At 30.4% G+C, this 21,766-nt stretch overlaps 1 protein-coding gene across 5 annotated transcripts in view; it reads right to left on the bottom strand.

Moving 5' to 3' along the window:
• The window catches only part of LOC106458405 (CLIP-associating protein 1-like), a 217,305-nt gene that overhangs the window by 58,352 nt on the left and 137,187 nt on the right, over nt 1-21,766 (bottom strand). For 4 of the 5 annotated variants that reach the window (XM_022384708.1, XM_022384728.1, XM_022384718.1 and 1 more), the window contains 8 exons: nt 19,153-19,212; nt 16,212-16,279; nt 13,405-13,497; nt 12,881-13,026; nt 9,646-9,781; nt 8,739-8,809; nt 4,410-4,547; nt 1,896-2,093 (listed from right to left, as the gene is read on the bottom strand). In XM_022384708.1, coding sequence (XP_022240416.1) covers nt 1,896-2,093; nt 4,410-4,547; nt 8,739-8,809; nt 9,646-9,781; nt 12,881-13,026; nt 13,405-13,497; nt 16,212-16,279; nt 19,153-19,212 — 910 coding nt within the window. The remainder of the gene's footprint in view (nt 1-1,895; nt 2,094-4,409; nt 4,548-8,738; nt 8,810-9,645; nt 9,782-12,880; nt 13,027-13,404; nt 13,498-16,211; nt 16,280-19,152; nt 19,213-21,766) is intronic. The other variant, XM_013917922.2, reaches the window with a different exon arrangement.

The raw sequence follows: 21,766 nt of genomic DNA, 5'->3' as shown, positions 1-21,766 counted from the left end.
GTCAACAATGGTTCATCAAATTTTGTCCAGGTGATTTTTAGCCTTAAAAACTGTGATGGGAGGGGCCAACATGTTGGAATTGATACTGATGCTCTGAAGACATTGTTGAGTCTAACCCAAGGCAACACACTTATGAAATAGCCCTGAAATTGCATGTCTCTCATGAAACAATACATAAACATCTAAGGAATACGGGAAAACTCGATAAAAAAAGTGTTTGGGTGCCTCACGAACTCTCCGATGATCATCATTTCCAACCTGTGAATGTTGCTTCTGCCACGTAATGCATTTGAACCATTTTTGGACAGAATTGTCGCCGGTGATGAAAAATGGATTCTCTGTGCGAATATTAAAAGCCAAAAACAATGGCTCAGTCCTAGACAAAAACCACTTCCGATCCCAAAACCTGGGCTCCATCCGCAGAAAGTGATGCTTTGAATTTGGTGGGACATCAAAGGAGTTATTCATTTCGAACTCCTCAATCCACAGCGAACTGTCAATGCAGGGATCTATAGTCAGCAACTGGAACGTTTAAATCAAGCCCTTCATCAGAAATGCCCTTCACTCGTCAATCAGAAAGGTGTTCTTCTTCTCCACGACAATGCATGTTCACATGTGGCACATTTTACGCAATACAAGATTATGGGGTTGGATTGGGAATTTCACCCCCATCCACCATATTCTCCAGATATGGCACCATCAGATTATTATCTTTTTCGTTTGTTGCAACACCATTTTAATGGAAAAATGATGCAAATGTGGAAGGTGTTAAGGAGGACATCGAGATGTTTTTTGCTTCAAAGCCAAGTGATTTCTTTAATCAGGACAACCTGATTGTAAGAGGGAAAAGCATCATCGATAAGAATAGAGACTATTTCATTTTTGATATACAAGTTGGTCGGGTTTTTTAATCTAAAAAAGCAACATTAATTTCTTGAGGACCTAATATTTATTTCATCTTTGTTGGTTTCTAAAGGAACTTGCTAACAATCCAAAAAATTTCTGGAAAAAGAAAAAAAGTAAAATTATCTGAAATACTATAATTTATTAGTAACTGTTCAATGGTTTACCTTCAAACTTTTAACAGACTTTAGATTTACAGTTTAGGAAATTAATTATACATGTATAATAATTGTTTTTACAACTGTTTCATGTTAGCTAATCACTACTTTTCATAAATTCAAGCTTACCATAAAGTCTCAGTGGTACCTAAAAAATAACCAAGTTGACAAGAGGAGGACGAAATATTTGTAGAATGACCAACCAAAACCATGAGACACTAACTTGTCCTAAAATTCATTAACTCTTAGTATTTATTTTAGATGAAGAAAATGAGTGTGAGATTACAAATTAATTTATTTGTATATCATTCTAAAAGTTTTATAAGTGACAAGATATTTAAAATATCGGTAGTTACTTTCAGCAACAACTAGGAACTGGAACTATATGGTTCACTACATTTCAGTGAGGGCATTCACCCTTACCACAGCTCAAATATAAACAATATACAGACTTATAAGATAGCTTAGCAAATACAAATAACACCATAAATGAAATACATGTAACTTTTTGGTAATACTGACTAAAACTAGAATCGTGACTCAACAAGAAACAAAAAATAAAACAAGTAATGTAGTCAATAATAGAAAACTGAAACTAAGACTATTAAACCACAAACTCCAGCTTAACTGAAAGTAAGAAAAACAAATGATTATACACAGGAACAAATGTGAAGGCACATATATTGATACTATGGTTACTAAAATTTAGAATAAAAACTCTAGTGCCTCATGCACTATCAAAAATTACTACTACTACTACTACATAGACAATACCAACATTATAAAAAAATCACTATAACCCACATTAAGCTAATGAAACCAAACAACAATCACCTTAGGTTTTCAGTGGACCCTATTGAGGAAGAGTGGCTAGTACGAGCACCACTACGACTAGTGCTATTCAGAGAGTTACTGCTGGAAGAATTACTCATGGAAAGTTCACCTTGTAGCAATCGCTGTTTTCCACTATCTAGAGAGCTAAGAAGGCTATCAGCTTGTTCCTTGAAATGGTCAGCAAAACCCCAGAATGCCCTATAAACCACACCTAATAATTATCACAGTACACATTTTACTATTGTAATATTGTAGCATAAGTATGTGCAATATATAAACATTAAATAATAAGTAATTAGATAGTGATATGCTTAGACATACATAATTTGTCATCCAATACATACATTGAAATCTAAATGTTAGTTATACATATGGCTTTTGTATTTCTGATGTTTATTAATTTCATTTTTTGGTAATTATTTGAAGTTATTTTAAAGTTTCATGAAGATAGACAATTTTTTCTTCAAGGCTTTCACTTTTTATATAGTGTATTAAGTATTTTTTCAGCTTTTTCTCAAAATTCTTCTATCTACAGGGTCTACTTTAATTTTTATTACCTGACTTATATGTACAGGAATTATATCCATGTTAGCTTAACCATCTAGGTCAAAGTGTGCATGTCACAACTTTTTAAGAGTTACATTCAAAATTTAATTAAACCACTTCTTTATCATTGTATATGGATAAACTTGGCATCAAAACATAGATTATAAATCAAAATTTAATATTACATAAGTTTTAAGTTCTAAAATTTATAAGGAAATATCTTTAAAAATTCCCAATCTCTCCTAGTATGAGAATTATGACATTTGTTTTCTCGATCTTCCCTCCTCTCCAATTTATTTACCACCCTTCCGAGACATATGGAATTGTACATAAATTACTCACCATAATACAGATATTATTAAGGCAAAGCATAATTTTTATAGCTTTAACCTTATTTGTTTACAGTGCCATAATCTAGGAAACCAGATCTACTTGCCGCACCCACCTCTTACATCTTCTATTTCACAAATTGCCAATAGTTCTCTCTGACGTTTTATACCACATAATTTATAACCAATAGAAAGCCAAAGTATTAATCTATCAAATGACATATTATATTACAATATTTTTTTTGTACAGAGTATTGTCTATTTCACATTCCAATTTGAAACTTTCTCTTGCAGTATTCACATTGCCAAGCTTAGCTAAATCTTTAAAGGATCTTACTGCATACTTAGGAAGCCAGATAAATTATGACAGTTATAGGACATTGTTTGCTTTGGGCATGTTATTATTCTGTGTTCTTAGGTGTATTATTTAATTCAATAAAAATTTAGTGCGCTAGTATCATTAGTATAAAAGGAAAGGCCCAGGTAGTACCATATTCTTTGTTTTCATTTATATTCCTTATTTAGTATTATAAAAGTAACTAAAATGTAAAAATTAGAAACATATTAGGTTAGTTTAGGTGTGATAATGAATAATTATAATAATAATAGAAATTCTTCATGCTCGCAAGCAACTAGTGTGTTAAACAATTCAAAACTATAACTTGAGCTACACATTCTTCAAGTTATTTATAACTTGAGTGATGGAATTATTAGTTATACACAAGGTCAGAGGGCAATAATAAAATTTAAGTATAAACAATTGTAGTTTCTTGTTACAATCTCAAGTCATTCTAGAAAGAAAAAAGAGTAATTTAGATTAATTTCATTTTTTACGGTGGTTATGAGGTCAGTCAGATCAGCCGAATGTGTATAGAGTTAGAGCAGATAAAATGTAAAATTATACTCTAAAAGAAGTTTGATATTTACTTAGGAAGTTTTAAAGATTATGTAAATCATATTTTACAATTTTCAGGTGAAGAAAAGTATTTTTAATCTTAACACGGAAATCACTTTGCACTATAACTCTATATATTCACGTACAAACTTTTAGTAAAAAGTACTTAATTAAAAAATTTTATTTTTGCATACAAAAGACTTGTAATGTTAAATGAAAGCTTGCCAAATGTTGCAACAATACCCGATAAATATTAAAAGTTATAGTATGGAAACTCTGGTGGTCACAAGGTTGGTGTAATCCACAGCAAGAGGGTTAACCTTTGCTACCCCTTCAGTATTTGGAGTGTGTTTAAAGTATCCAGAAGGAATCAATGCTTGATACAAGTCAGACAGAATGGACATTGCATTATCAAGTGAACTGGGAAAGGGTGAAGTTAACATGAACTGAGTACCCATTTCCAGTGCTTGTTGGAAATACATTAGTTTCATTTTTTTATATTGGTGTTTTATCAGTATTAATTGTTATAACTAAAAAGCAGAAGCCTTAGTTATATATGAAATGAAGGGCTGCAATCAATATAATTTTACTACAAATAGAGACTTGCATGCAACAATAACACTGAGTGAAATTAAAACTAAAATAAACAATTCCTTGTTATTTCAATTTCTGGAGATGTTCCATATGACTACACAACTCCTAATTTAAAACTATTCTAAGCTGTATTATGAAAAGAAAACCTACTTTCTGGAGAATGCTCGTGCCTCTGGGTCAGCATCACTGATACCTTTCTTGATAGCATCCCGAAGAACATTGACATATTTTTCCAAAGCATTAGTGGGCCATATGTGTAATAGTTGGTCCAGAAATTCGCAGCATGTTCTATTAATTAAAACATTTGTAAAATAAAAGATGTTTTGTTAGTAAGCCTGTTCAGTTTAAAGTAATTTTGACAGAAAAAAACAAATATTTTTTATTTCTACTCTACAGTCATAAACACTTGATACCCAGCCTGCATAAGTCAAGTTCACTGGTCCAGCAGCTACAGCCTGCAGCATGAAGAATAAAAAATAAAGAACATAGAAAAACAAAGACAATTGTATGTTTCTCAAATATTTATTACTACCATGATTTTGCCAGTAAAGGCATAATCAAGTAATCATACAAAGCAAATTTAATATGGTATAAAGTGATTTGAAACTGTTTATTTGGTGTAAATAGTTTACAGAGAGAGTATTTTTTGTATTTATGGCAAAGCTACTAGGGCTATCTGCCATCATCCCTAATTTTGAACTACTGAGGGATGCTAAGGGATTGTCTGTCATGCTTATAATGCTCATATAACTTAAAGTACATGGAATATTTTGTGATATTGCAAGGAACTGTATGCAGGTCACAGAGGTGATCAATGCAATAAACATCATGTGAGGAGCAAGTTGCAAGTCCAAAGTTGTAACAACTTTCATTAGGAACAATCCTAAACTAACTGTAACTTTTAATTCAGACTGTAATGGTCATTAGTACTCCTAAAGCTTCAATAGTTGAGCACTGTTTCTCTTTTCTAGAAGATTTAGCCAATGGTCAGTAGCAAAGACCACTTGACATAATAAAATTAGTACTATATCAAAAGCAAAAATCTTAATGAAAAACCTAACACAACTCTCTGCTTCTTATTGTTATATATATTGCATATGGTACAATTCTCATTAGATACAAATAACATATAAAAGTGAAAATGGTTGGTAAATATAGTTAAAAATATTTGGAACAGTAGAGAAGAAATATGAAAAATGGAAGTTTAACTAGAAAATGTTGATATGCTACATTACTGATCTTTTCACTCTTAACAAGTGAATTCCAGGTTATGGGATATAGGATATTCATGTTGTTCAGAAGGGAAATATTTCATGTATGTATAATCATACAACAAAAACCAGTCCTTCTGGTTGATCAGCACAACTTTTTATTAGTCTCAAAATTGTAAGACATATTATAATGAGGCATGATAATGTTTAAAAATTTATTATATTGAGTTAGATAAATAAACTCAAAATATCGTTCACTCAGAAACTAGAGGTTTGGTGAAATTTTACATCGCTGTAATCATATTCACATTCAGACAACAGAAATCTCAGGCAAATAGTGCACCAGATCAAAAGACTAAAGTGGTAATTAAATGAATTTTTACAAGTATACAATAATGGAAAAATAAGAGTTTGTGGAGAAATCACAACTGCATGTAACTTTCTATACATATTTTGACTTGGCAGTCAGAACTTATTAATGTATAGTGTATATCATGAAATATTTTAATTGACAGGTCATGTTTTCACAACACATACAAGCAAAAAAGAACTCCCAATGTACATGCTTAACGAATTTTTACAAAAGGAATAGAAATTAGGAAAAAATATTTGTTAGACCTTAAACACAATGTATACTGTTCTTCGTTACTGGTGAAACTCCAAAACTGAATGTTTCTCAGTATCCTACTGAATCAAGAAACCTCCATTTCAGAACATGAATGAAACTACTAATAATTCAATTCAACATAATTTCAATAAATCTCCTGATCTGATAATATTTCAAAATTGTTTCAATTAATTTTGTTTACACAGTTCATGTTTTGCAGAGGAAGAATTATTTACATTTGTAACATTGCAATCAGGAGAAATCTAATGATTTGGTGGGAAAGTGAATGATACAGGTCACATCATTTATAGGAGTGTACAGTAAATAGTTGAATTTCACCACCTGCATGTTGTAAAATAATACTCATAATTATTATTTTTTTGAATTTCACACACAGCTACTCAAGGGCTATCTGATCTAGCTCTACACAGTTTGAAGTGATAGACAAGAGGAAAGGCAGCTACTGAACATTATTCACTGCTAACTCTTGGGTTACTCTTTACCAACAGATAGTAGGATCAACCGTCTGAAAGGGTGGACACGTTGATCCAGTGACTATTAGATTGCAAGTGAAGTGGCCTAGCCCTCATAATTGTTAAAATTAACTTGTTAATGGAAAAGAGCTAAAATAAAATAGCTTAAAAAAACATCTAACTGTCAGAGAGAAGTGTTAAAAGTTTTTGCAGTTTTCAGCCTATGATTAAAACTTATTCACAGTTTAATTTATTGACTTTTTCTATTGCAAAAAATAAAATATAGTATCTACTCTTGTAATTTTATCCATACTGATTTTAAACAAACAAATATAAACATCATATTGTAACTTTATTTCTTCTAAATCAAGATCCAGTGTCAGTAGTTTCTATTAATTACCATTTAGTCACAAAGTATTCAAGACATATTATTAAACATCAAGATCCAGTAACAGTAACTTACCTTCATGCGATAGTACATCTGAACAGGTATTTTATGACATTCTATACTATTTTGTAAAAATAATTTATTCAGATAATATATGTAATTATAGTTCTTAGATTACAAATTACATTCACAAACTTTAACTATGTAATACACTAATACAGCTGGGCAACTAGTGGAAGTTGTTAATTGATTAATCATCAGATTCATTAATTAACTGCATTCAAGTAATTGATTATTCTCACAGGAGACTAATCTTCCTATTTTCAAATAGTAATAATGAGAAAGCATAATGATAATATTGCGATTACTTGGTTGTTTTCATGAGTTGTGACACTAACTAAGCTGAACAAACCTGAATTAATAAAAGATGACAATGAAAACATTTTGATTACTTGGATAGTTGGAATAATCAAAAATAGTAATAATCATAAACAATTTGAGTAGTTCGATTATTTTCATGACAATAATTGATTTAATAATAATTTCAATTAATCAATTATTTAAATGATGCTCATAGGTAATTGATTAATCTCTGACCAATAATGGTAAAATGGTGAATCAAGATCTGAATCTTACCCACTAACATCTGAGATTTCCAAGTAAAATTTCTATGCCTCATAGAATCTTTTAATGGAAACATTATATCAGAGAAATCTGTTATAAATCCTGCATTTTACATTAGCATTAAACTCAACATCAAGGCCATGAATAATGGTTCCTAATAGCTCTTTCTTTAAAAACATGTTGAAGCAAGCATAATTCAATTTTATTAAGTGTGCTACTTTATGTTGAGTTTGCTTAAGTTGCATCACTCAAGATATTTAAAAATTCTTCTTTGATTATATATGTACAATATGAATTGAAAAATGAAACAGAAGGACAACATATTCTGGAACTACATTCGTAGCTATCAAGCCCATAGGTTTTAGTAGAGCATGTCCAGTATCATAATTTATTTTAAATAATGTTCCAATTTCAAACCACAAATGGTTTCCTTCATTAGCTGAAAGGCATCAACACATGCTGTTAGGATTATGTCAATAACAAACAATGTATCTTTACATTCAGCACCAATCATTAATTTAAAATTACTTGCTCTTTAAGTGTGTTAAATTAATTTTTAAGATTTTAAACTTATGAATAAATCAATTTGGCTTTCCATTAAAGAACAAGAGTCTAAGATGAGAATTCCACTCACTTTTTAAATTTCTTTACTTACACACTGTTTAGCTTATCCCTCAAGTGTTGGAAACCACAAGATCGGCTTTTAATCTTATCCATAATTCACACATAATATTTTTCACATCCTGTGTACACTAGGTGTTCGCATTCCACATTCAGTCATTATTGTTGATTCAATGAAAGTGTCACCACTGAGTGGTGCAGCATCTGAAACACATTGTATAAGCCTGCGCTCTTTGTGTCACATTACTGATGCTATATTAGCACAGCATCTCACTAGTCTTACACCTTATAGACCTTTATATCATACACATAAAAGAATCTATACTGTAAAGCATAAGAGCTTCGGACAATGCTGCCCCAAAGTCACTGTGGTACATATGACTTTAATAAAATAAAAAGTGATGCATTTCTTGTGTTGGCATAATAAATTATACAATACAGATATAAATAAAGGTTGTGAAAAAAGTGGGATGGGAAGAGATAGAGAACATGTCAATCCTTATTTTTTTAAACTTTCAATCTCTAAAACTGAAGGTAAAAACATGAATCACTTACTTTCTGATGTCTTTGGATTTGCAGCTCATGTTGGTTGTCAGAATAGGAATCAATTTAGGTGCATGTGTATACTGCAAAAGTACAAAAAACAACATTCAGACCTACAGAATAGGAATCAATTTAGGTGCATGTGTATACTGCAAAAGTACAAAAAACAACATTCAGACCTACAGAATAGGAATCAATCTATGTGCATGTGTATACTACAAAAGTACACATAAAAAATATTCAGACCTACAGAATAGGAATCAATCTAGGTGCATGTGTATACTGCAAAGTACACATAAAAAATATTCAGACCTACAGAATAGGAATCAATCTAGGTGCATGTGTATACTACAAAAGTACACATAAAAAATATTCAGACCTACAAAATAGGAATCAATCTATGTGCATGTGTATACTGCAAAAGTACAAATAAAAAACATTCAAATCTACAGAATAGGAATCAATCTATGTGCATGTGTATACTGCAAAAGTACAAATAAAAAACATTCAGACCTACAGAATAGGAATCAATCTAGGTGCACGTGTATACTGCAAAAGTACAAATAAAAAATATTCAAATCTACAGAATAGGAATCAATCTAGGTGCATGTGTATACTGCAAAAGTACAAATAAAAAACATTCAGACCTATGACAGAATGGACACCAGTTGCATAATGTATCTCACTTAACATTATCAATAAGCACTACCTAATATGTATGTATTTCTTATTTATCATAGCACTGAACACAAAAAAACAAAATGAATCTGTTAATAATAATAGTTTCTTACTGTCTCATCAATTTGTGGATATCTCATATTTTACAAAGTTTCTGTATATGATTTCTTATGATCATGTTAAAATCATTAAAACAAATTAAAATCCATTCTACAAATCTTTTTTACTCTGGTATATTTACCTGTATGATAAAACGAATAGCAACAACTCCAGCTGTAGACATGATCTTGGCACTGTTAGGTATTAAGCTGACCAAATTAGGAAACACTGATTCAGCAAAATGATCAAACTTGATTCCAAGCTGTTGGGAAAAATACCTAAAAGAGAGAGAGAAAAAAAAACTAGTATTTTACCCTTAGCAGCTTACACGAAAAATTATTTATGCCTATTTCAAAATTCTAAACAAAATGAACATTTTTAACCCTCTTTTATTAGCATCAGGAATTGAAGCAACTGATATCTCTAGCTTTGATGAAAGATTCTGAAAAAAAAAAAAAGACTAAGCAACATAAAGAATCTAGTTAATTTAAGATCAATTGTAAAATTCAACAAATATTCATAGCTATCAAACAAAACCATAAAGACTTACTATCAGTATTTCAACAACCCATAAAACCTACTACAACCTTCAATGCTTTTAAAGACACAGATTTAAGGCATTAAAAATAGTCAGCTGCTAATAGCAATGAATATTTAAAACTAGTTATGAAGTGACACAATAGCCTGCAACTTCAACTACTTTTTGTCAATTTTAAATGACAAAAATAAATTTATCCTTTCACTCAGTGTGCTAAAGTTTGTGATGCTGGCTTATCCAAGCAGATAAGACTCAAGTTTAAGTGCAATTTCTAAGTATTAAAGCTTGAAAATAAAAAGTAATGTTACCAGTAAGTCATGAAAAGTTTTTGTTAGAGTTTGTCACAAAACATGGAAATAAAATGCTAACATCTTTAAACATATGAACAAGTATTGTATAATAACCACAACCTAGTTAGTATGATAAAATCTGGTATTAAACATAATGTTATCTTGATAAGAGTATCTCATAATGGTTTAAATGGTATTTAAGTATGCTTCTAGCAGGATCTGGATCTCAAGAAAGGCTAAGAAATATATACTTATAAACAACACCACTTTACTCATAAAGCATATAAAGCTGCTTTAGAATCACAGACAAAAATTTATATTCACTTTCAGTTGCACAGAAAATCAGAGTTTGAAACTTAGGTCAACACATTGCAAAGTATGAATAAAATTTGGAATAATCAGAGTTTTTCTTTAGAGTTTTAGCCTTAAAGAGGTAAATTTAAATGTGAAAATTCTGAATGAGATGCTTCAATGAAAGTAGTTGCAAATGAGATATGATATGAAATGTTTATTAACATTTCTATCTACCTATCCCAGACAAAGTTCAACTATTTAACTCTCCATAAACAAGCTCAGTCAGTTTGACCATCCTTGTAATCACCATGTAACTATACATACTATAACTTTTAATGTAGAAAGTGTATCATAATGAAATTTGGCAACTTTCTTTGGTACATAAAAAAAACTTTTTTTTTTATAGTTAAGTATTTTTATAAAAGATTTGTCTGGGAATTTACAAAACCAGTCCGAGTGAAAGTTAATTTTCATGCTAAGAATAAAAATTTTTGTCATCTTACAGTTTACAAATTTCATTTGCACTACAACTAGACCCTCCTAAATGAATAACAATACACCAATTCGAATAACAAGTTTGTTTTATTTTTTCAGTAAAACTATATTTTGTACCCTACCACTAAGCGTAGCAAAATTCAGTAGTTTAGGTTGAAATTAAAATTTAAAAAATATATCTAAATTACCCTTTTTTTTCTTTCTTGAAAGATTGCAACAGGCTATTTTATTCTTACAGCCAAAGTTGTTTTTTTAGACTCTCTCAAAGTACAGCAAAAGCTGTTATCACAGCAGGACAGGTTTGTGTAAACAAACAATCAAATTACAAGAGTGACCACTGATTTACACAATCATGTATGTTATGTGTAATTTCTATCAAAGGTATTTTGTTTCATTTAAGTTTCTCATATAACCTAATAAGTTTCTCATTTTTACACTTCAGTAATTTCTATAACAATAAATGAAAAGCATAGATAAAAAAACAAGAAATTTAATACAAATTTATCTCTTGATTTTTTTACTGTCAAACCCCAGATGAAACGTACCCCTATATTTTGTAACAATGGTAGTACATAAAATAATTTTAATTTATTTCAAATGTTACAATATATTTTATCTATGTGTTAATATTATGTCATTTTTTTGAAAGACAAGATGTGATAGGTCATGGCATATGGGTTTCACTTTGTTGAATATATCTCAGTAAATCAAGAAGCTTGGAGGCTATGACTTAGAAATATTTGTATTATAAGTGTGTAATTTGTGCCAAACTCAGAAGATCATAAAGGGGTAGAAAGAAAGCCTAAAATGAGCACAGAGAAGTGAAGATATAGAATTTATTTAAACAGTTATTTTTGAAACCAAGAAATTAAGTTACATAATATTAAAATTTGGATTATAAACTATGTTTGAAGCCAAATTTATTACATATATTAAAAACAAAGTTGTTTAGTTAAATTCTGAGTGTAACTCTAAAAGACTGTGACATGCACACTTTGACCCTATTTGATATAACTGTGTGTAGTAACTATGACACATAATACTAAATATTTTGATTAATTTAAAATGCTTTTTTTGCAATGTGAAATGAACAATGTAGAGCAGTACATGCTTAAGTTTATTTGTGCTAATTAACTTAACACTATTCTTATATCAATAAAAACTGTTTAGTTTACTTTGTCATTTCCTAAATACTTCAAATTGTTGTGAATGTTGTAATCATTATTGTATAGGGTGGTGCTCTAATTCTGCAATATATTCCAATAACTTAGTGTTGATGGTGGTTCTTACCTTTATATTTAGCCTTTACTCATGTTCTTGAAACAACTTATTTGCCTCTTTATTTAGAAATGAAAATTTACTATTTACAAAACTGAGAATATACATTGTCAGTTTACTAATTTGTTTACTTATTAAAATCATAGAAAAGAAAAAGGGATATAAGGATTAGCCTTTCAGACGTTGTGACATACTACACATACTGCCACCCACATTTGAAGTTCTACTACAAGTATTAGCATAAGCATAAACCCAAGTGAATTGTAAGTCTATAAATTAATTTATCATTTAATTGTAGCTATTAATCATTGTAACTGTTATGTTAGTAAGTTCCACTACAAGTATTAGCATTAGCATAAACCCAAGTGAATTGTAAGTCTATGAATTAATTTATCACTTAACTATAGCTATTAATCATTATAACTGTTATGTTACCCCAAGTTAATATTCACAAAACACATATTAGACACATAATTACTTACGCTATTGTAATGCAAGCTTCACGGACTACCTGAGAACGGAGATCCTTAACAGAAACCTGGAGAGCAATTTCTAATAGTCGAAGACTTGTGTAAAGTTCATCAAATTGCATAGCGCCTGATACAATCAAACTACGCAACCTTCTTATCTATATAAAAAAAATATCTTAAAAATATAGTATATATACATAAGATATTTCCTGTCATGTGAAACTTAAAACAAAATTAGAGTTGTTAAGTTGTCACTGAAAAATAAGTTAACTTTCTGTATTTGGCTGTAGATGTAATATTACTGTTTTTTGATCTTTAAAAATTGCATCAGTTCAGCTTTCATCTAATGGCTTTTAAAGGTCATCACAATAAAAAAAGAAGACAAATTAAATTACAAAAATTCCTTAATATTGGTTCAGCTGTTTTATAATCCATACTCTGATGATATTTCAGTTGACAATTTTCCTGTCAAAGTTCTAAACTTATTTTTACAGAACAAAATCTCATAATATGAACCATCAAGTTGTGGTACTTACAGATTCTATTCTTTTTTCCCAGTCATTGTTTGGATTTGACAAAACGTCTTTAATTTTTCCTATTTCAACTTCTAGGTCTCTTCCTGAATATAACTAAAAAAAAGAAGAAAACATGCCAACTTCATGAAGTGGTTAAACATTTGCAGTGAAGATATTTAATTACTGTGAAATTCATTAACCCTATTGCTATGGGTTTTCCTATGATCAGGGGTAAAAGAGCGTGTCTGTAGACTCACATTCAAAATTTTACTGAACAACTATTTTATGAATGCACTGTCAATAAATTTGGTCTCAAATTTTAGTATTATACATTAGTTAATTTCTTAATTTAAAAGTAAGTATTAAAACAAAATTTTTATGTGTTGCATATGTTGAATGCAGCTTTGGTTCAAATTAGACGTTTATGATGTCTCAATACAAATTATATTGTATCTTACAAATTTGAACTCAAATTACCAACACTGACAAGCTAGAATATAAAATAAGAACATCCCATCTTTTCTATTTGCTGAGATATCACTATATTAAGTGAATCAAACAGTGGCCCTGTTCACCTCTTCCATTTTTAGAAATACAGGGGTCTCCTGAAAAGTGGGACATATGTCTGAAATGGCTTTAAGCAACACAATCTTTACATGTGTTACAGGGAGGGGGGGATTCATTCCTGAAAAATTTTTGGTCCACTCTTGAATAACTTTATTAAAGGGTGTAACATGGCTTTTCTGCAGAAGAAAAAACAACATGCTCAGACAATGGTGTGCAAAACCAATGTGTTTAGATCCTCTATTGTCTTGGACAGTAAACAATGCATCACACTCTGCCCAGTAAATTAGTAGAACAACATTGGCATACTCTAGTAATGGAACACGGCAATGTTGCTTCACACATATGTTGGTAGTACAGTATTGTACAATAACTGATGAACACTATGCCTGGTAAAGTAGTCCAACAATATTTTACCATTATGGTAATGAAATAAGGCAACATTATTTCAAAAATATTGGTAGTAAATGGATAAACACCACACCTGGAAAAGTAGTTGACAATGTTGAAATGCTCTAGTAATGAAACAAGGCAATGTTGTTTGGTACGTGGGTTGTAAATGGTGGACACTAATAATGAACGAAGCAGAGGGAGGCAAAGTATAACTGGAACCCACTTAGGTTACACCCACTTCACTCTATCATGTGTTTATAACCAATCAAAAGCTCAGAATTTCCCAAGATTATTTCTTTTGTCTCCAATCTCAGAAGGAAGGGTTAAGAGAAAATGTTGTTTGAAAATAATGTTTTAGCCAAAATACACTTTATTTAGTAAGCCTGATAAATTACAGTGGAATTCTACAATATTAGTACAGTAATTTAGAATTTCTTGTTATTTCAAAATGTATACACAAAACCTAAAAAAAAAGTTATTTTGTTTTACATCCTCCATGTGCAAAATTCAGCAAGGCTTTTAGCATGTAAGGTATGGCAAGTACAAACTTCTTTTCAATCTTGAGTAGTAGAGATCATTGTTCTCTATATTTCTTTACTTACTGTTCTATGTTTTAAGAAAAAGAATAGAAATTTAAGAACTTATTTGTAAATAATAATAACATATATGCATACGAAATGTATTACAACTAAAATGTGAATGTATTTACAAAATATTGGTCCACTAGAACAAAAACCAAGACAGATCAATTTCTAAAGGCCAGTTTTATATTCTTGAATATGGTAACATGAGTGCACATGCAGCACATCATTGCAAGTTCTGTAATGTTAGCCAGGCATGGCTGGAAGCTCAGTATAATAAAAATAATAAATATATATAGATGTATAATGTTACGAGTTTTAAGTTATTTAGACTAAACATTTGTGTTTTCATGTTATAATTTGTAGTCATTCTAGAATGAAAAAAGCAAATTTATATTTATTTCCTAATATTTTATGGTGGTTACGAGGTTGATCAAATTGACCAAACCAATGCAGAGATACAATAGTGAAAATAATAACAGATAAAATATAGTTTTTCCTAAAAAAAAAAGTTTGATAATTAACTGGAGGTTATTAGGAAGTTATATGGATTTTGCATGTGAAATCTGACAATTTTCTGATATATAAAAGTATTTTTAATCTTAAAATCAAAATTACTTTGGATGTTGGATAGTCAACATTGAAAAAATAAAACAATTCATGAGCAAATCATTACATAAAAATTTTTAAAACTTAAATAAAAAATCTGATATTTTGTGTACAAAAGCCTTGTAATGTTTACTGATAATCTGCAAAATTTTGTGAAGATACGCATAATGTATTAACAGTTACAATATGAAAATTATGACAAGCACAAAATGGTTATGAGGTTGTTCCTTGGCACTGATCCCATAGTGAGAGAATTAATATAAATTAAGTTTTACACAGTTAAACATATTACATGCATAAGCATTTCTTCCTCTATCTCTCTGTGCAAATCACTTTAACTTAAAATAAAATAATCTAATGTAAGAAAACTGTGGAATAAACACACTACATGTAAGAATAAAAACTGTCATCACAGATTACAAACCTTTAAGCACACACACTGGCCTTTCATACTTCAGCCTCAATTTAAAAAAATGCATTAAAGTCAGAATATGGTTTCTATTCGGATGATACTAAAATAGAATAACATTTACTGCATTAAATATATGAATGACTATTATGAAAATAAGTTCCTTTGACAAAGTTCCTGAAATTTCAAAACTTTTTCATTTAAAACTGGTTCACTTTAATTAAAATTAAAAGATGTAAATAAATAATAAAACACTTTTTGTTGCTAATTACCTGGAGCTTGGGAACATCTTCAAAGGCTTTAATAAACATATCTTCATCAGCTGCACCAGCAGCCACTGCTACAAGAATCCACAATATTTATTCATTTTTTATTAATCAATAAATAGTTTTGTAGTACTTGCATACTTTGAAAAATTAATGTATCTTTTGATTTCCAAGAAGGTTTATTAAACTGACTCCTAGCAACTATTCAGAAAAAAGTTTTATATACAAAATATTTCTGAACTACATAAGAATAAATAATTCTCCAATAGAAATTGTTTAAGGATACTGGTCACCATAAACATGATGTTTTTTTTGTTAATTTCATTACCTAGATGACTAATGAAATACTTCTGTTGATTCTACACTGTATGAACAACATCAATATATAAATAAATACAGACAGTTTTGTTTTTAGTTGTATGCATATTTATAATTCCAAAACAAGGTTTCCATGCTTTAATGTCACAATCCTAATAGCTGTTCAATCTGGTACAGTATCTAACAGAAAAGCATCGATTTTATACATAAAAACTAAATTTAATAATTTTTTTTATGAATAATAAATAAATAAATTTTTTTCAGCTTTAGAATATTTTTTTATGAATAATTTTGTTTTCAGGTGTAAAATATTTTTTCAGCTTTAAAATATCTTATTGAATTACATACAGATGCAACAGTGATTCCAGACATGAACCAATCAGTAGAAACATGTTCGTGTAAGATTGCTTTCCACTTATACCACCTTGTTGCACCCTTCAAAATGTTTCAAACTAGTTTGTGTAATTTTATACTTCAAAACGTTTTAAGTTAATCTCCATAATTTTTAACTATGAACTGTGCAAAAAATAAGTGACATTTGTTACTTGTAAAGAAATAGATTGTAAGAATATACATTTGCAGAAAAGTATGAAAACAGCAGGGGAGTACTTAACTGAACTGATTCAAATCATCCTTTTTGATTAATATACATTGGACAGAAGAGAGGTTTCTTCAGGGTAAGATCATTATTTAAATTTTTTGACAATGGTTCAAACAGATATGGTTGAATGTTGTCTGTGCATTAATCTTCTTCACTGGTGTATTACAAATCAAAGATCTGATACCAATAATCAAAATATTTAACTCTCTTGCCACAACTGGGTAAAAGTGATATCATGATCTTTTACATTGTTATATCTAAAATATAATTAAACAATTTTATCATTAATGTACATCAATAAACATGGCATGAAAATTTAGTTTATAATGTAGGATAACAGTCCACCACCCTTTCTACAACAAGTGTCAAATTCATAATCCTGCTTGAATGCGTAAAGCAATTTTTAGCCTATTTACTGTTTACATTGAAAATCAGAGAAACATGCATGAAAAGGTTAATAGTTGAAACTGTGATGTAATTCAAAAAACCAAAATAAATTATGTATCCAAAAAAAGACATCATTCATTTTATTTCCTATTTTTCAACTTTACATTTTTACCAAGTTTTATTAAAAAAAAGTTTTGAATTCATATACTAGGTTCTACACTTTACGCAAATGAAATATGAAACTGTATGGTGAAAAACTTATTTTTATTTTTAGAATTAAAATCACTTTTCACTCAGTTGACTCAGTAAAGGCTTAGAAAATTAACAGACAAATCTTTAGTAGAAATACTTTATTAAGAACTGTCTTATTATATTTTGGTAATTTCCTCAGATTTCTGTAAAATGAAACAAAAATTCCTAAAAACAGTATTATTTTAAGCATACTGTAATAAGAATGATCTTTGTACTGGCATCAAATTAACAGAAAAATATGAATTTTTTGTGTTCGGTGTCCTTTACACACAGGCTACAGTTTGAAGAAAATTATGCAAAAATTAATGGCTTCACTATACAGTTAGCAATGAAAGACAAGTTTTTCTTTTCTTTACAAATTTATTCAAAATATTTCATAGTAAAATAATTTAAGTATGTTTTCTGCTATAAATACACATAGCATAAAACACAGTGATAAAATCAAATCTTAATTTTAAGCCATAAATGTTTATTTACTGCCAGTTTTTTCTTTTTTATTTTTACTGAAGTCAACAGAATAAACAACTCATAATTTCCTTTGTTCTTTTAAAAATTACCAATATGAAATATTGTTTGAATTTGAATTATGTAACATTAGCATTTTTTCATAACTTATGTTGATGAATCTCCACTGCAATACCAGAAAAATGAATTTATAACATCAACTTTTTTTTACATTTTATAAAATCAAAACAAAGTTATTTCACCAAGCATTTGATTGTTCATTTATTAGCATGAATGTTTTCTTGTATATACTCATCTGTATACTATTGCCATAATTAATGTTAAGAAAGTGTTAAAATAAGATCATAAATGCAAATTAAGCCTATTAATTATTATTATTTTTTTTATATACACCATTATAACCCATCTTGTTTTAGGCTGTAAATTACTAATAACAGTTTTAGGATCACCATGAGTAGTTCTTTTTGTTTCTCTACATTTTCTTTTAATGGAGACAATTCTATATTAGTATAAAAATATTATAAACTACTTCTTTTAATGATCACAATAATATATTAGTGTAACAAGTTTACAAAGTACTTCATAAAAAAATATTTTCCTTTCCAAATACTCATAAAACAAGAGTGCAAAACAAGTGTCAATAAAATAGGACATAAAACAAAATAGCTATTAGAAAGATGTTTCAGGTTTAAAGAGATAATGGTCTGTATATTTATTTTAATCTATATTATTGGGGAAAACCCTTAGAGTTAAAAAAAAAGAAAAAAGAAGTACATACAGCACATGCTTACAATGCCAGTTACCATGCATTATTAGCCAAGTCCCAGAAAGTTGCAGGCACTGTTATTTGTTTTCAGAAAAGTAAATAACAAAAGGTTTACAGATGTTTTTGAAATCAATGAAAGAACAAAGAATTTGAAGTACCTGAAGCAGAAGAACTAGATTTTGTAGAGCTGGTCTTGACAGATTGTTTCCTTTGAAGAGCTTTTGAATGCAAGCAGAAAAAAGTAAACGAAGGAATAAAAGCAAATACACCATATATTTCTTTTTTCAAATACACAATTAAATCTACCTGCATATTAAACAATAAAAATACATTGATATCACAATTACAAAACACACAATATCATAATAATATAAACACTTTCTGAAGAAAAAGCTTTTTGATTATTATATTTTCTAAATAGTGACATTTATATTATTGATCCTATAAGTATTTTATAACAATTAATACTTTCATACAACATGTGTATGGAATCAAGTAAAATTATTAGATATAATTAAGGTCAGTATAATTATTGATTAAGAAAAATGTTAAACATAGATATACATTAGGTTGGTTCTAACTACTATCATCAATAACCTATTTCCCAAATTATCTTTTTTCACTCTTTGCTACATCTCGTTAGTAAATTAAATAATTATTTTTCATACAATAGACCAAAACAAATAATTCAGGGCAGTGGTGTTATTCTTACTAAATTTTTTTTTGTCTATTTTGTGTTCTAATATATTCCACACACACACACACACATAATGTAATAATATGCGTACTGGAGTTTCTAGAAGGATCATGAAGGCCAGAGTGCATTTGAGACGCCCTCTTTTTTAATATATAAGCCTGGCGAGTAAAACCAGCGTGATCGGCAGATAGATTGAAGATATAGATAACTGAGTCAAGCAAACAGTAGACACCACAAGTAAAGTGTGTGAACCACTGTGATTTATAGTGTGTGTCATAAAGGTTGTTAAAGTGACTGTGGAAATTCTGTGTATTACAAAGTTGTATCGAGAAAGAATAAACTAGTTTGAATTAAGAAAGGACTTGTATCACTGAAGTTCCTTGGAAAGAATTTATACCAGAAATTAAGGAAATTATCAAATGAGCAGATACGTAACAAATTGGTGTCAGAAGTGGGATGGAAAAGAAAAAAAAGATGGAAACGAGAAGTGGCAAATCAAACTACAGCTCAGCAGATGTGATGGCAGCAATACAAGAATAGCAAAAGAAACAAGAAGAACGAGAAAATAAACAAGAGGAATGAGAAAAGAAACAAGAAGAGAGATTACAGGAGTTGTTGAAGGAAAAAGAAACAAGAAGAAAGACAACAGCAGTGGCAGGAAAAACCGGCAACAGTGGCAGCTCGAACAGCAAAATAAACAAGAGAAATTACAGCAATTGTTGGAAGAAGAAGAAAAGAAACAAGAAAAACGAGAAAAGAAACAAGAAGAGAGACAACAGCAGTGGCAAGAAAATCTGCAACAGTGGCAGCTTGAACAGCAAAAGAAACAAGAAGAGAGATTACAGCAGTTGTTGGAGGAAAAAAAAAAGAAACAAGAAGAGTGACTACAGCAGTGGTTGGAGGAGAAAGAAAATAAACAAGAAGAGAGACTACAGCAGTGGCTGGAGGAGAAAGAAAATAAACAAGAAGAAAGTCTCCAACAGTTGAGAGAAAGCCAGCATACACAAATGGAAAAGATTAGTAAATTTCAAAGTGAATTAAATACATTAAAGAATGATTTACTGTCTTTTACACAGCGAGGATATATTAACCATGGGCCTAATCAGCCCCAGACAACAGGAAGACCCTTCCAGACCCCACAGCTAAGTCCTAATGCAGACATATTCAGTCCTGCCAGAAGTCACATTCCAGACATGAGTGTCATCAATAGAGGTGATATAGTATGAAGAAAGCCACAGGAGTTTGATGGGAATGCACCGTGGGAAGCATATAGAGCACAATTTGAGCTCCTGGCAGAAATGAAAGGATGGACAGAGGAGCAGAAAGCAGTGTACTTGGCAATGAGCCTAAAGGGACAACCACTGGATATACTTGGACAGTTGTCAGCAGATGACAGCAACAACTACAGAGCACTGGTAGCTGCTCTAGAACTCAGGTATGGAACTCAAAATTAGTCCAAAGCCTACAGGGCTAGGTTTAGGACAAGAGTCCGTACTAAAGGGGAGAGCCTGCAAGAGCTGGCACAGGATTTGGAAAGTATGACACACAAGGCCTAACCAACTGCACCACCCGTTGTCCTCAAGCTGTTGCTGGGGGATCAGTTTATAGATGTCTTGGACAGTCCACAACTAAAGATACAAGTAAAGCAAGCACACCCCTCTACTATGCAGGATGCAATGGCCAGAGCTCTTGAATTCAAATCCTACATTAAGTGCAGCACAGAGATACCAAAGTTGGTACAGTCATCAGGATTCAAGGCCAGAGAAGTTTGAGGGACTTTGCTGGCACTGTAACAAATTTGGGCACAAGAGAGCTCAATGCCAGCAACTTCAACACAGGGAAGATGCCACGGCAGAAAAGGCTGCTACCCAAGAAGGTTGTTAGAACCGTGGAGAGCAAGGACATATGAGGAGCCAGTGTAAGAAGAATAATACCAATAAGTCAGCCTCGGGGAAACCAGTAGTGGTTGGTGTTGAGAGATGCCCACCAACCCCCATTGTGAAAGTCCCAACAGCTAAGTGTAAAATGGCAAGCACACATAGTGTCTACGTGACAGGAACGATGGAGGGCCAAAA

Source organism: Limulus polyphemus, unplaced genomic scaffold (genome assembly GCF_000517525.1).
Source record: "Limulus polyphemus unplaced genomic scaffold, Limulus_polyphemus-2.1.2 Scaffold22, whole genome shotgun sequence".
Lineage (NCBI taxonomy): Eukaryota > Metazoa > Arthropoda > Merostomata > Xiphosura > Limulidae > Limulus > Limulus polyphemus.
This window is presented reverse-complemented; position numbering and strand designations above follow the sequence as displayed.